The sequence below is a fragment of the Tauraco erythrolophus genome, chromosome 2 (assembly GCF_009769465.1).
Source record: "Tauraco erythrolophus isolate bTauEry1 chromosome 2, bTauEry1.pri, whole genome shotgun sequence".
Classification (NCBI taxonomy): Eukaryota; Metazoa; Chordata; class Aves; order Musophagiformes; family Musophagidae; genus Tauraco; species Tauraco erythrolophus.
The window spans coordinates 109406302-109423424 of NC_141466.1; the positions used below are offsets into that span (position 1 = coordinate 109406302).

At 36.4% G+C, this 17123-nt stretch overlaps 1 protein-coding gene across 2 annotated transcripts in view; it reads right to left on the reverse strand.

Moving 5' to 3' along the window:
* Nucleotides 1-17123, reverse strand: part of ESRRG (estrogen related receptor gamma) — a 375092-nt gene that overhangs the window by 39676 nt on the left and 318293 nt on the right. For both annotated transcript variants that reach the window (XM_086629453.1, XM_086629463.1), the window contains 2 exons: nucleotides 10769-10879; nucleotides 6125-6286 (listed from right to left, as the gene is read on the reverse strand). In XM_086629453.1, the coding sequence (XP_086485579.1) occupies nucleotides 6125-6286; nucleotides 10769-10879 (273 nt within the window). The remainder of the gene's footprint in view (nucleotides 1-6124; nucleotides 6287-10768; nucleotides 10880-17123) is intronic.

Consider the following 17123-nt stretch of genomic DNA (forward strand, 5'->3'; position numbering starts at 1 on the left):
ATCAGCTAAAATTTTGCCACTGATCAGTAACAGATCCATCAAGAACAGTCTGCCATCATATCTCAGGTGAATATATGAAATAATTTTAAAATAAACTAGTTTTTACCACACTGTAGATTCCTGTTTTGGTTTGAAAATGCTAAGAGTCTGTTGACATGTTTGTTTACACATTTTCCTCAAAATCCCACTCCCTCCCTGCCTTGCAAAACCACTTACACCTTCTCTGTGATATTTTCTTCAAAAAAATGAGAAAAAAAAATTTCACCATTCCTAGCACTGCAAATGATGTTAAAAATATTGATGCAAGCAGTGGGATAGATGAACTCCTGGCTTTTTAGGCACACTGCTGTTATGTTCTGCTCAGAGTAGCTTGAAGCAACATGGTAGTGTTGGCGGTCTATCCATGCTAATGCTCAAAAAAAACCCCGACAGTCAATTGCTGATCTCCCATATTGTACTATTTAGTGACAGAGGTCAAGGAAGTCAGTAATTTTTGAGAAACCTTTTTGGCTGGAATCTCTACGTGTAAAGCCCAGGGAATAGTCTGCCTCAGATCACGTATGTCATATGAGTTGTTGAGTTCAAGAACATTTCCATGTCTGATTTCCGTAATTAGTGCATGTTTGTAGAAGGAGTTAAAGGAAGAGCAGATTTTTGATGAAGAGCAGGCTTTTGATAAACAGAAGGCAAAGAGAACTTGCAAAGTGTCCAAGACAGTGCACTGATAAAGGGCAGGATGCCCCGATTCCCCAGGAGGCTCAAGTTATTATCACTACAAACCTCTTAGTCAGCACGAAAGAGCTCATACTCCATTCCATGTTACATGAGCAGCAAACACCACATTTACATGTCCACCTGTCTCTGCAGTGACAGGCACCCTGTGATGGGGGCTCTAAGATAGCTGCAGGAGTCCTCACGTTGTCTGAAACGCTCCTGAATTCAGCTAGCAGCACAAGAGACTACAGAAGACCTCGACCTTAGCAGAAATAACAATTTTTACAGCAGCAAGCAGCGTGGTACAGACATCTATTCCCCTTGCAGAGCTCAGATTCTGTATTAGCTGCCCCAATAACAATACAGAGAAGGATTTAGGCATAAACAGGATGCTGGCTATAGATAAAAAGTATGTGATTATATACACCAGGCAGTTCCAACATATGATTTCAGTTTATTTTCAAAGTCCTACCAACATGAATATTACCATGAAGTTACATTCAGCGTTTTTTCTCTCATTTAAACAAACGCTCTGTGTTCACTAAGATGTAGATACAAAAACAACCACGTGGATGAGAACAGGTACAATATATATCTACTTCAAATCTGCATGGATGTACTATATATGTGCGCTCTCATGTTCTCTTGAACATCATCTTTCCAAAGGTGATTATGGTAAACTTTTTCTCTGTACTTTTACCTACATGGGGTGGTATTTCTGAAACAGCTGATGAGAAAAGGACATTTTAGAAATGACAACTCTCCAGCAAATCATGTTCTTGTACAGTGTTAGAATGTTAAAACTAGACCATCGTGAGTCGCTTTGGAAAGGAAAGCTTAAATATTGTCCTCCATGAAGAGTATGCTGGAACAATAATGTTTCATAAAACATTAACACTAAAATATTCCAAACATCCTTGGATTTGCTCCATCAAAATCATGCCCTCTTTTTATTTTTTTATTACTATCACCAGTGGCAGTATCAATTTCTAACTACTCCCTTTGTTGAATACCGTTACTGCTAGTGAAACGGGGACACAGCTGAAGACAAGCAGGCTTATTTTACTAAATAATGTAACTAGTTATTTTTGATGTATTAGTCTGATTTACTGTTTCCAAACAAATTTTTCATTTTAAGTGCAAAAAGTTCATTTCTATGGTCTGGTTGATGTTTTTTCATGCATGCAAATTTTTTAGAGAACATTTTGTCTTTAGCTTCCTGTTACGCACATTTTTAAGAGCTTAATGTTTCCTGCCTCCACTTAATACGAAAGAACATTGCACATTTTTGCTGAATGTCAATGAGATAGTTACATTACAGAAATTGTGCCTAAACGACTCTGAGACTGTGACTAAGTATCAGCAGAATTCCACCTCATACTGGAAAAGAGTTTAATTAATATAACGCAACGAATATAAAATGGAGTCTTCCCAAAATACAATGCAAAGGGTAGGAAACTCAACCACCAGTAAAAATTGAATTAAGCAGGGGTCTCTTATTTAAAAGATGATAAAATAAAATAAAATAAAATAAAATAAAATAAAATAAAATAAAATAAAATAAAATAAAATAAAATAAAATAAAATAAAATAAAATAAAATAAAATAAAATAAAATAAAATAAAATAAAACAAAATAAAACAAAACAAAACAAAACATTCTTGCAGAGGCTTCATAAATATATTTACAATTTATTTAGGTCAGTTAATAGGCGTTTTGTCTCATCAGGCAGGAGACGAAGCAGCATCAGCCTCTCCCTAAGCACCTTCAGTATTTTACTAACGAAGTTACAGTACATTGGAATATTTTAATCTGACACAAAGAACAACAATAGATCTGACTGCTGGGCTGATAATCTTCTTATCACACCCTGTGAAACCTAGCTCTAATATTTGACTGAGCCTCCATTACTTGGCAACACATTCTAAAAAGACCAACAATGGAGAGAGAATGAAGTGGAGTGTGGAAGTACCTCCATATCTACATAAAAGAGATTAGAGGCGACAGCGTTCCATTTTACAGCTCAATCATATTGTGTTAGCATGCGCTTATCCGAGCGCGGATGAAATTGAAAGAGAAATAAAAAAGAGTCAGGCAGATAGGAACCAGAAAAGCGAGGCATGAGCAATTTCCAAGGATATAAAAGGATGCTAATGGCGGGGCCCTGTCATTCTTAAAAAGGGCTATTAGGGCACCATCATCTGTTCTTGTGCCCTTACGCTCCTCTAACTAAAGTCAAGCATTTCCTAATGCCATTGTGATCTTTTTCTTCTTCAGATAAGACATGGTCATGTTTCATAACAACACACTTTCCATTTATTTGATTTATAAATGCAAGGAGACTAATTCTATTTACTGATAAAGGCTTTCCATATATATTTTTCTTTCAATATTTCCTTTTGTAGATGGCGTAGACTTTTTGTTCAATAAAAGTAACTATTGAAATGTTTCCAATAGCACAAAAATACTAATGATTTTATGAAAGCATTTGAACTTGGTATAATTTTAAAAGATTTTTTAGTCTATGACTGCAAAGGGAAATGGTTGGCCAGGGCAGAATGCATACCGTATCGTTACCTTTTTATAGATAAACTCGTTAAAAGACTTTCTGTTAGAATAGCAAAAACATTATTTTAGTTTCTTCCACAAAGACAAATTTTATTTTGAATTACAATGCTTTACAGCCGAGATCTTTATTAGTTATTAAGCACCTGATATATAAGGGCCTTTAATTACACTGAACCTTAAGAAATCACTATAGCAAAGAAAGATTTGCTGATTGCTGCTTTGCTGTGCTAGGCACAAATTCACTACTGGTACAATTAATCGATTCCAAGAGATTTACACCAAGGATTTACTTAGTCCGCTAAGCTACAGTGAACTTTTACGCAATTTGCGCCCTTTTCCTAACTCATCCTTTTTCCAATTTTGTTATGGTTCCGCCTACAGTAACATTTGTTAGCTTAGAAAACAGCACCAATCCGGGCTCTTCTACAAGTTGTTTTGTGCCAGACATTAGCTGAGCGTAGGCAGTCCAAGTTCGGCAGTACTCCATCATTCAAAACCAAGCTAGAAAAGCTCATCACATCTGCCCTTTAGCATGTCAAGCCCTTCTGCATTTTGATTTTTGTGATCAAATGCCAGAGAACAAGCACAGATTTTATCACTGCCCTCTGCTACCAGAAGGCTTGTAAAAAGATTGCCTTTATTTCCTGTTGGTTTTCCCCTTGTCATTCCTAAGCAGAGTCAGGTGAGTAAATTTAGGTAGTGTGGCTCTTTACCACGGCGAGGGTGTTTTTGAGTTTACCTTGTAAATAAAAGCCTGCCTCATGGCAGAAATGTTCCTCAACTGGTTCAGATTGCTGACTTTAAATTTTCAGGGCCAGTTTACAGCATCCGATACCTCTTCCACGCTAACCAAAGCCATCATTTTAAAGGCTGCTCAGTCTCATCCCTCTGCTCTTCCTACCCCTCCAGCCAAATCAAAGCTACACAGCATATTCACAAATCAAACTGACAAAAGTTCCCCTGCAACTACTATGGAGCATGACTGACGACTTTGAGAGCTACTCTGTTTTGGTTAAGGTGATCTAAGTATCTTCCAAAGATGAAACTCAAACTCACCTATTTAACTCATTTTGACTTAATTCGGGGTGCTTTATTAGCAACCAGTGTAAGACAAAGTATCTAGTATAATATAGAGTGATGTTTAAATTAGTTTACAATTTGCTTGGGCTCATCTAGAACTGCTCTGAACAAAGCCATTCAGAAATGTCAGCTGTGTTCCTAACCACTGTAACAAATTGTTGCCTGAATGCTGCACACCTAATGACTTCAAATTAGCTTCACTGCGATATTGCCTGACAGTTCGTTACGACTGTTAGCAACATAGCTGGCGTATCATGACCAATAAATTGGTTTCAGTGTGGGCTGGGAAAGGGACTTCCATCAATTTGATTAAAGAAATTACTGTAGCATTCAAAGCATAAAGACAAACTAGTTTAAGGAGACAGAAATAAGTTAACTGTACCAGAAAAACATTGCTTGTGATACAAAAGCTTGTTTATACACCATTTGTGGCACAGAGAACGACTAAATTTCAACTGTGTCGCTTACTGACTATTTCAGAGTCTGTAGGTTCTCATCTGAAGTAAAAGAACGCTCCATAAATGTACAAATTATTTTCTTATTATTCTTTGTTAGTGATTATATTTATCAAAGATAAGAACCGAGAAGAACCGAGGCCTTGTGCTAGTTAGCACAAGGGAAAAAAATCCAGGAAGACTCTTTCTTTCTATTTCTTTGCAATTTCTTTTGATAGTAGAAATGAAATATATTTAACTTTTATAAACAAACAATTGATTGGATTATTTATTCTACTATTAAGGTATCCCAAAATCACATCCAAAATAAGGATGATGTATTACTCAGAGGAATTAAAGGTTATCCAGTCTTACTCTCAGTAAGGCTCCACCATCAAAATTAGAAAACTAGCGAGCTGATGAAAACGCACCAACATGCTCTTACCTCCTGGACTAGAAAAATACCTTAAGAAACAAGAAAAAAAAGCTGATCTTTTCTGTGTGACTTTACCATCTGTGAAAGGTGACAGACTGGGAACCCTGGAGACTCTCTAGAAGTTTGTCTGCTAGCCCACAGAGCAAGCACAAACATCTCAGCACTGGGAGGAAATAAAGCCTACTTGAAATGTTACCTGAAGAAATCACTAATCTTCTGAGAAACTGCTTTTGATGACCCTCACCTTTCTTGCTAACAAGAAAGCCAGTCAGCTTTTATAATATGAACACATTTACGTGATGTAGACCGCAGTCCATTTCATGTAGACCAAGGAAATACTAAGCTGTAAGAAGAGACCTTTCAGTACAATTCAGTTCTTTCTACTGAGCCGCTGGTACAATTCAGCTCTCACACTAGTTCATTCAGTAAAAAGCACAATTCCTCTGTGCCATGCCAAAATATAACTGTATTTTTGCACCTCCTGTAGTCAGTATGAAATAATGCTGCATTTACATAATAGAGGAATCAGACTTAATTCAAATGCCACTGAATCAGATGAGTACAGAGGAGAGGACTTACACTACTCTTCATACCAGCCTAATGCTCTGGATTTCAAGGTAAGTTTATCTTCATAAAAGTAATACATGAAAAAAAAATCATTCAGTGAGCAGCAGGTAAAACTTATTAACATAGTAACACTCATCGCAACAATAATGCTATTTCCAATCTAAGATATATTACCATCTAACCTATGTCCTGCGTGAATAATGTGGAGCCTTAAGAAAACTTTACGCATTGCAGTGAGAAAACAAATCATATTTTTTTACCAGAACAGAATAACCCATGTGATGATTTCTGTATGTCATTTATTTGCAATAAATACTGCATGTACCTGGAATATGCTTAGCCCATCCAATGATCACCACCAGTTCTCTGTCTGCCAGGTCACAAAGAGTGGTAAGTGCTTTGATGTCACTGTCTGGAACAGTGGGGTCAGGCATAGCATAGATCTTCTCTGGTTCAGCCACCAGCAAATGAGAGACAATCTTGTTATCTGTAAAAATGGTCCAGAGCAGTACAAGATCACCAGTAGCATCATTCAACTTTTCAAACAGATGACTCACGTTTCAAAGTGCAAAAAAAAATTGTTTTAAGATACTGGACTTAATTAAACCTTATTGTAACTCCACTGGCTTCTACAAGCGGTTATAGCAAAAACAAATCCGATCCATCAACAACGTGTATCAAGCTAGACATGTATGTTCTTAAGACAGTAAAGTTAATGGAATGTAGAAACACACGGTCACCTCCCAATATTGGAATACAAACTTTGTACAAAAATATTCATGCATTATAATGTATTTTGGACTGTCCAAAAGGAAAAGTTGTGCTTTCCTCCAATTACCTGCAACCCTCCTTGTTCTCAAAGGCAGGTGTATTTTTTGAGCGAGTTAAATACCACATAAGCAATTAGTCAGTCACTGAAATCTGTAACTTCTGACAGAAATTTCAACTCCAATTCTTTATTTTAGACGTTGCTGTTGAAACTGTTTCAACAGTACTTATTATCCCGTATATCTTACCTTATGGATATCCTGCCTGTTGAAATGTTAAGAATGAATCTGTATGCCTGGGGGCCTATGCTGTGAGAATAGCAGGGTGCTGTCTTATATTTGCTTTTCAGTGAAACACAAAAATTTAGAATCATGTATAAAATTAGCTTCTCTCAGCACAAAAATAGACTAATGATCTTCTCTCATTTCCAGTCAGGAATAGCTACTAAAATCAATGAGAATAAAGAGTGCAAAACTAAGGAAAGTATCAATAGATGCAGACTCTATCTCAGAAAACTGGTTTTGTGCAAAGAATGATACTTTATCATATTCACACACTGGTTATTTTTATCTATATACCGTTTTCATTCATGGGCTTAATATTTACTTTTTCATCCAGATGACCTGTGAAATCTATTTGGAATAACCAATTAAGTTATAAGGAAAGAGGAAAAAAAAAAAAGAGTAGAAGAGCTTGGAAGACTTACAACACAGTTTTGCTAGTCTATCTTCTAGAAGTAGGATAAACATAAAATAAGCATTATATCCATGTGGAGGCACAATGGAAATATCTCTATATATGGAAGTCTGATTTGTTACTCTGAGAAGGCAGAACCTGAAAATGGGAAAAGGACTAATTCATTAAGCCCCCTAATACAGGACACATTGCTATACTTCCCAATATATTGACATTTTATCAGTCATGGTAGGTACATCTTGTTACCTCAAATGCACCACCAAAATTTTAAGCCCAAATAGTACCCCTCAGTGAATTTACATGAATGCGTTCCCTTCATTAGGCTAAAGAGTTATGGAGCTTGATGTAAATGGGTTTCCACTGCATGAAGGTGTGAAGCATTTTCTGCCTGCAGAGAAAGCTGCAAGAATCAGTATTATTTTCCCCTTCTGCATGTAAGTCACAGGATGGACCATGCTGTCCTCCTGTGGGGGAGCTGCAATGGAAGCTGACAGGGATGTGACTTGTCCAGGAGTGTCAGAGAGGCTCCCTACCAGCCCATGACAGATATCCGTAAAATACTCACTTGATTCAGATTTCTGATACTTTACTGCTCTTTTGCGACACAGACTCCTCGATTCTGATCTACTGTCTCTACAATTTTCGCCTTATTCCAAATTTGTGTGTCAGAAGTTGTGATATATGTTAGCCCTTCATAAAATAAGTGCAAGAGCCAACTGGAAACCATCACATCAAGCATGTTTTATTACAAAGGGATATATTAATGCTTTATATGAACTACAGGAACCATGCCAACTGAGTAATTCTTGATCTCAATATTCTACTGATTATCAAACTGATTAATGAGGAATTCTATTCTTATTTAAAGATGACAGATGGTAGTTTTTACTTATATTGGCAAATAGCCTTTGCACATTATTTTTTTTTATTTTTAAACAGTCTTTTCATATCCTGCTTAATTTCACACAGAAGACATAATCTTTTTAAGTGTGAAAAAATACATTACTTCTTCCCAAATACCAATATTTTTACACGTATTCAAAAGTTGGATAAAGAAACTAGAGTTTCTTCATATCAAAACACGCGTAGCTGAGGGCTTCAATTTTGTGGGTTTTTAACCAGTGATAAATGAATGAAGAAGCACTCGCATCCCCAAGTTCTGTTTTTTTTTTCCCTGCAAACAGAAGAAACAGCCGAAGAACTGCTTTCATTTTTTTTTATCGGGCTCCTCACCAATGGCTTTTTGTAGCTGATTCAAGAATATTGTATATTTTGACTCAGAATCTGCAAAATCGCAAATTCTTTTTAATTTTGCAATCACAAAGATCTACAGGCAGGCCATTAGATTCCATGGTGAAGCTGGAAAATACAATAGAGACCAGAAGCAGGTGTAGGAAAGATCCTCCAAACACCTGTTCTTTCCCTATAGAGGGAAAAAGCTACCTGTATTGAAACGTGCAGTAGTACAAACCATAGGAAAATTTTGAATGTACTCAGAAAGCTCCATCACTCAGGAAATTGAATAGCCATGAGCACTGTTTCTAGGTAAATCTTATTTAATGTTTCCCTAATTAGAATCAATAGAACCCAATTTTCATTCCTGTGCCTTTGTTATGCACAAACTATCAGTCAGGGTCCAGAAAATCTCCCAGGCTACTTCCGCACAAAACCGATTCAACTGTTTCAAGTCTTGACACTTATCTGACAGGATTTGAAAATTGAGTTTTATAAACGTTTGTTACAAAAATGTTTGTAATTGGACAAGCTAAGGAAAATGGAGGCACTTAGATAATGAGTAATGATTTGTAAGGAGGTTAGTTTATCTCAGACAAATGGAGCTTACAGAAATCGGTGTAGTTATCGTCTTAAAGGTAATGTAATGCACTACTTTGCAGTAATCTTGGGTTTACATAGAGATTCTTGTGTTTCAGTACAACAGCGTTAACCTCTGCTCATATTAAAGGGCTAGGGGCTTTGGGGTTGGATTTTTCTTTTTTTTCCCCTGTTTGGTCTTGGCTTTTTTTGCATGCTAGGCTATCAACATTTCTACTCCATGACAATATCAAGTAAATGAAAAACTGACAATCTGTGCACCCAGGAAAACTAAACCTCTAATGAAATTAAGCATTAGAGTTTATTAAATTTTATTGTATTATCAGAAAGTTTTTATTATAATGTGCAAAATCTGCTTAGTGCAGCCCTAGATTGTATTTACAGAACGGTGGGACAGCTTATGGAGGCTGAGTAGAAGATGCCAGATTGGACAATTGAAGGAATATAATCAGCATAATGTTTTTTGGAAAGGCAAAAGGAAACTATGCCATATGTTCACTTAAGCCTTAATTTTATGTAAAACTGGCTGTTTTTTCTTTGACACAGCTAAAATGCCCTTTCACTTACAGTTCAAAGACTGTTTATTTGCTCTCCAGATCCCCATATGCTCAAACGTATTGTACACAGCACTGTCCCCTACTGGGGAACGCGAATGGAAATAAATTTCATTTTCTGTACAGGCAGTATTTTCAAGAGCCTAAAACTGACACGTGTGTTGTCAGAGGAATAGGGGCAGAGGAAACAGGAGACAAGGAGGAGTTTGCCCTCCTTATTTCTCTCGCTTACTTCTCTATTTTAGGAGCAAATTAACCTTCTCGGCAGGAGCAACTGGACACATGCATTCTCATTTGAATTCGGAAGAGTTTACAACACTTGATACAGCGTGTGCGCCTTTGCAGGGTAATACACTAGCCTCTAGCACTACAGCTATAATGCTATTAAATTTACTTCATGGAATTAGTACAGTCGCTGCTTGAGTTTATATAAGCTGCAAAGCAAAACCCCTAACTATTTTTAGTTAATCGCAAAGAGGATGGAACTTGTATTTTAGCAATGAGATGATCAGCTCACTCTCTCTCTCTCTCTCATATTCAGCCTGGCAAGATACAATCAAGGACATTATTAAAACGTAAAAAAACAAAGCAAAAATATCCATAAAGGTACTAGAGCCCAAACTACCAATCTATGCTTGCTATTAGTGTGGCATATTGCTGTTTTAATCTAATGCTAGGTAGTGTATTAATCTATAGGTATAAATTAATGAGGCTCTTAATGTATTTTCATTGGGAGGTTGAGCAGTCAAACTCATTTAGTTAGTGAAAACTACAAAAATCACTTTCTTGTGAAATCTGAAACTAGAAGCTTCAATGAACTAATGATCACAGTATGAACCATTTTATGTACCACTGAAAATAAAGATAACCTGTAAATGTAAAATTTGCACTGCATAAACCATGCTTTTATACACTTCCACCTGTAAAATATTCTTTGTTCAACTCCACTTGAGAAAGATGAGCATACTTAAAGCAAAATATGTTAACAGCTAAATGGATATAGTGTTCATGGTAATATCTTCTGACCAAATCCCTGTCCCAGTCAGAAGCATGGCAAAAAGGGCTAGGAGTCAATATCTTGTATTCAAAGAGAAATTTTATATATCTGGTGTACTCACATGGCTTTTTTGCTGGCTGAACTAGCTGAGGGTTCAGGTATGGGCTATTCTCTGCATCTATTCTGCGCTTGTACTTCTGGCGACCTCCACGTACTCTGTCTAGGCGGACACCTACATTGGGAAAAATAAGTAAACATGTCATTAAATTTATTATGAAGATGCCTCTCGGGTAACAATCTCCTATCTCCTGCCTTCCAATATTTATTCAAAATACATGTTTATTTCAAAAGATTAATTTTAGAAACCAGGGGAAAGCAGCACTGCAAGTATTTGCAAGCTGTTTAGACTTTCACACATGCAAGACTAAATATACAACATAATTTCCTGTTCGTTTAAAACCATTTGTTCATTTTTACATATTATTAAAAACAGCTAACAAGTTTAGTTTCTATTTGAAAGACTCTGATCTTAAGTCGTCTTTGCCAGAAGCATAAGTTCAAAGCTGTAATAAACACCATGGATATACAAGGCTAACATTATGAGTAGAGAAGGACACAGAATTAGAACTTCAGAAACAATGGGTGTTGTACACAGTTTAGATAGTCAAAACCAGTGCTTTTATTTAACATGGATTAATGTCATCAGAGGATACAAAGTAAGTACTTTAGTAAAATAAGAACATACATGGCGCTTAAAGACCCGAAAAGGTTCCTGAGGGTTTAAAAGAAATTGCATGGGTGTTCATTTAGATGTCATCAGTGATGAACTAACATTTCTGTTCTATCTCCAAATTGTTCATTGCTTCAGTAAAGCATTCTGCTAACTGTTTTGTATGGATATACAGCAGTTTACCTTCCTGAAACAAGCTACGACTGCTCTCATAGACAAAGTGAAAAAAGGAGGGGGGGGGAAAGATGGTAGGTCCTACAAAAAAATGAAATGTTTTTATTTCCTTCTGAGTCACCTGGGCAGATTTCCAGACAACCAGGACGAATGTCCTTATAACCGAGCAGTAACATAACACTGAAGTTTCAAAACTCAGCACATTCACAGGGCAACAGGGCAAGTAATACCAAGTGCAAAATTTGTCCCTGATGACATGGATTTAACTAGACAAGAATGCAAGGACACACTACGTATCAATGATTCCTGTGAGCGATGTAATAAAGTGCATCTCACTTTCTCACTTTTCATTGTCTATTTTAGCTCTCCTCCCTCTATTTATCTTTTCTATTGCAGTTACTGTGCCCTACTCTACTACTTCTCATCTCCCTGCTCTCTCCCTCGCAGGAAATACCTCCAGAAATGGCTTCTGGACTGCAGAGAAGCCACCACCAAAGAAGTTACAGTTTATGTGCACAGAAAGAAAAAGACAGCACATAGTCTATGTGCTGCACATCAACCTGCATGGGAAGTACAGTCTCGTTACCAGGAAACATCTGTTAGCCCTCTTTTATCCTCAAAAACCAAAGAGGATTGACTGGGTTTTGAAGAAAAGCCATTTTGCCAAATAGCCAGAAATCCAAGGCCAACTCTTGCAGGTTTGTTTTTGTTTCTTCTTCTTTTATATTTCTTGCTCTTTTTCTTTTCCTATTCTATCTGCTACTCTCTGAGCTGGCATGAAACTAACACACCAGAACACTCACTAGCTGACCAAAGGACGGTTCTCAGTCACCCAGACGGACTGTTGGTATCTACAGAGGTCAGCAACACAGGAGATACTTGGCTTAAGGCCACAAGCAGTGTCTGTAACTATAATGCAGTGAATTGTACACAACAGTGCTCAATATTTGCTCACCAGAAAAGTGGGTAGTGATCACCTGTATTTAAAGCTGAATTCTGTTTGGTTTACTGCAGAAGACTCTGTATTTCACTTCCTCAAACTCAAGAAGTATATTTCTCACTGCATGTTACCAAGTATATTTTTTTAATCACATTATATAAATAATAAAACCAATCAACCACATACCCAAACAGGTCAGTGTAAAATTATAAATGAAATCTTATGTATGGTATTTACCTATTTCACTACCAAACTTGTGACTTATTTGTGGTCTAAGCTATCTTATAAAATTCATGGTGATTCCATCAACAAAATATGGTTATTTTTTGTTTGTTTTTAAAGTTATACTTAATATGCATGAACTACAACAACACTTCAAAAATTGATAGTCAAAAGGTTTTCAGAGCTAATGATAACTCAGTGTTCCCCATCCTTGAACTGGGAGTTTGAGCTACACCTGAAGCAAATGACATCTAGGATAATACACTGCCATAAAAAAAAAAATAGCAGAAGACCATGCTTTGACAGTTGAATATTCAGAAATAGGCAGAGGATTAGAACAAGCTACATGCGATATTGGTGGGATTATGAAAAAGACTGCCCAGCATTTGAAGAAAAATAGATAGCAAATGATTTCTGCATAATTCAGATGCCATCCTTCTTTCTGCTTGGGAGCAGATTTCATAGTGATAAAAGATAGATAGCATCAGATAGAATTATGTTTAATCAAAAAGTAATGGAACTGAAGTTTAAATTAAAATAATATAAATCTACCAAGATGAACATTTTTTTTACCTCCTTTGCATATGCCAAGATACACATTCAAGCCATTCACATACTCAATGGAAGTAAATACAGGTGAATGTCACAATAGCAGAATTACACATAGATCTATGTACTCACCTATTTTACATAGCTATAACTATAAACATAGCTACTTTCTTTTTTAAAAAGAAAAAAATAATTTTAAATAACTGAGGAATAACAGTATTACACACATTAAAATTACTTAAATCTGTAATAGAACTAATTCCAATTCTAACGTGAATTTTATACCATAATACCAACAGAATATAAATTAGAGGTTTACAGCACTTTCATTAAAACTGATACAGAGTTTACCATCATTTTAGCTCCTAAGCTTTCCTGGCTCCTAGCACCATTACAAAGTAGCTATCTTTGAATCAATTTCTGATAATCGAACGCACCCTAAGTGGTATTTTACTTCTCAGGAGTCTTCACAGAAGTACACGGAATGCAAGACACCACTTAAGTAAGTATACTCATCTGATATTCCATAAAAACTTGTTGGAGTTTGGTGGGTAGCAAACTGAAATCCAGACATTCCTGTGTGTATTTTCCCCTGCAACTGCTATAACTTGTATGAGAGAATTCATTACATAAAGATGTATTTATCTGCTCTCAAGACAGTAACAGCTGATGCCGCCTTTGTTGGAAAAAGAAAGGGAAGAAAGAAAACCAATTTAGTCCACAAAGATCTTCATTTGGGGTGGGAGGGGCTTAACATCTTGATCACAGAGGTAATTGCTATCATTTAACACATACTCTGTACTGAGGCTATTAAAGACGGTATTGCGGCATCTAGCTAGCATACAGGGAGAAGTTAAGTAGACCTCTGCTTTAACTCTGCTGGGCATGTGGCTTGCCAGAGTCTTCAACAATTCCATTCACTCACCCTTTCAGTCCTCAACCATAAAGTGAAAAGAAAGATATCCACCCCATCCACATAAACTCATGGCACATCTACAAATGAATCGCACTGTACGAATTATTATGACAGTTTTTTAGGGTCAAAACTTCCATTAACATCACTGAACAAAGCTCCACTGAAGACAAGCAAGTTGATTCTCTTCATACTCCAACATTGAGTTTCACTTTCAAATTCTTCAACAGAAAAACAAAAACAAAAGCCCTAATGAGAAAACAGGGATGACCACATGGTGTCTCATTGAGGTACAAACAGAAATAACAGGCCTGCTATCAGTTACGGTACGATTTCAACAGTCAAGTGCAACACATCTACTTTACACCTTAGGACAAGTACAACTCACGAGCTCATCTGTTCAGGAGTGATGGGTAGCCACATATTGTGACATAATTTACAAAGCTCAGAAGTTAAGGATTAGACTAGAACTGTAAAATATGGAGAGATGGAAACTACATAAATCAATACAATAGCTACTTCTTTAAAAGAAGGCAATTGCACATACTACTGCAACATAAGAATTTCTCCAGCTGGCCTTAAGGAAAAGAAACGGCCTCACAGTTACTATACAAGCTTCTACAAAAAAGATTCACCTCCTGGTTCCTCACACAATCTCTGCATGACTTTCTAAGAAATGCTTACCAACACACAACAAAATGATACTAAGCACTTACTCTAAAGTGAAAATGTCCACACAGCCTTGCACAGAAATAACTGAAGACTAGAGCTGACGTAAAAAATGAGCTACTCACCACGTACTTCAAAATCTAAACAAACTTAACACAGGCAAACCTGAACTCCTCATTTTCTCTGTATTTCCTCATCTCTTCCTACCTCACCAAAAGACACAAATTATCATTCTTATTCTGTAGTCCTTTTCTCACACTGCCTTGAAGCCCTTATGGGACAGGTACCCACCTGACTGGCACTATATACTATGAAAGATTGCCCTTACCCTCGTGTATTGTTCTTTTTGCAACTAGGTCCTCAGTATGATAATTCTATTTAAGTGTCATTTTTCCATATAGATCCAAGCCAGGTTCAAAGTATACTATGTACTCATTATAATCTACCTCTCTTCCTGTTTTCCATCCCTTCCTTCTTACCTCGGCTATGAGTCTTCAGTGTTCATTTGTCTACTTGTCCCACAAACATTCTTGTCCTTTCCATAGAGCTCTATACCCACAGGAAATCCTCAGGCTAATTTGGAAGGCATTTGCCCAATCCTTCAAATCAAGACCTACCAATACCAGGACTGCCTATAAGAAATTGCTTACTACCTATAATTGGGGATAGATTTTTATTTTGGAAAAAATAAATCTAATTCACCTAAATACACACCAATATCTGAATAAATCAAAACTCCCTCTCTTCCTTCCAGTACATCGGTAAAGAACAGGTTTGAGATCAGAATCAAACCTGCAATTTTGACTACCTGTGGAAATTTCAAATTCCGCTCCCTTTCCATCCTCCCTACATGAGGGATTTATGGCAAGCAGACACATTCTACACTGATGCCATTCTGGCAAGCTCCACCTCTACCACAGCACTCTATATAATAAACTAAATATATTCCTATCTCAATTTTTGAGATATGTAACTGGGTAACGATCCTTTTTCTACAGATGTCTGTAAGATTCCCAATACTATCTTAAATTTTACAATGGGACCAGTAAGAATGGACACCTACATAACTGCATTTTGCCAAGCTTTAGAGGAACATCAGTAGCAGAGGCAAAAATAGAGATCAACAGTAAAACTAGAAAAAGAATTTTAATGGCAGGTTCTGATGTGGTTCTCCTTTGGGACAATATCTTGATAGAGTGTTCCGGTTCATTTGAACATACTATGCTTATTTGTAAGACTGCTGGGTAAGCTTGGGTGAATATTATAAACTCTGGGTTTTGTCTTTATTCGCACAGAACAGGAAAATCAGTTGATTTTTTCCATCATGAACACAGACAGGATGTATTTACAAGTAAGAATGCATGGTCATCTAGTAACTCTTTAGATAATTCAGTAATCTCTACAGTTTGAGATTAGAGAAGTGTGAGGCCAGTGCACTAACCCTACAGTCTGAAAGATTTATAGTGGAAAAAATACTGCCACTTTAAACCATAAAAGATCTCTCTCAATATAGTAGAAACATGCAGAAAGTAACACAGCCTGAAAAAAAAGGATAATCTGAGCTACCTTTTCTTCTGGATCTGCATATTTGTTTTATGTGCTGAATTATAAGGATACTAGAGAGCTTCTGAAATCAGTTTATGAAGTATTTGGATAATACCACTTGCATGTAAAAGTTCAGCTAGAGATGTAAAATACATGTTCATATAGTCAGGTAATATTTTGAAAACAGAGTCCTAAGTCATTATAGAGATAAAAGCTATGACTCACATTAAAGCTTTCCTGATCTACAGTTAAATTAACAATTAGCAGGACAAGGCTTTAGTGTTTTGTCTTCTGATAGCTATCTGCACTATTAAATACACTATTTTGTGTAGCATAGGAAGTCTAAAAATCATCCTTCCACTTTATATTTGGTCAACACCAAAAAGTATTTGCTAATATAGGATGAAATTGGCTGTTCTCAAGGGGTGTCTATAAAACAATTTAGTTCAGGAACCTGCGCATATAAGAGACTGAAAGACAAAACACTATTTATTACTTTAATATCCAACTTGCTCCAGGACTATGAATAAGTTGGTTAATTTATCTGTTCCTCTAACAAACAGGGTTTGGTTTTTTTTTAAGAAAGTATTGGGTCAATTAAAATATGTAGTGAATTTTTCTAAGTTGAAAAATCAAAAGAGAAAAATATTGCTTTTGTAAAACAAGTGTTTCAAACTAATGCTTCATTTCAGATTTTGCTCATGTTTAACAATTAAAGACGTTTCTGGACAACC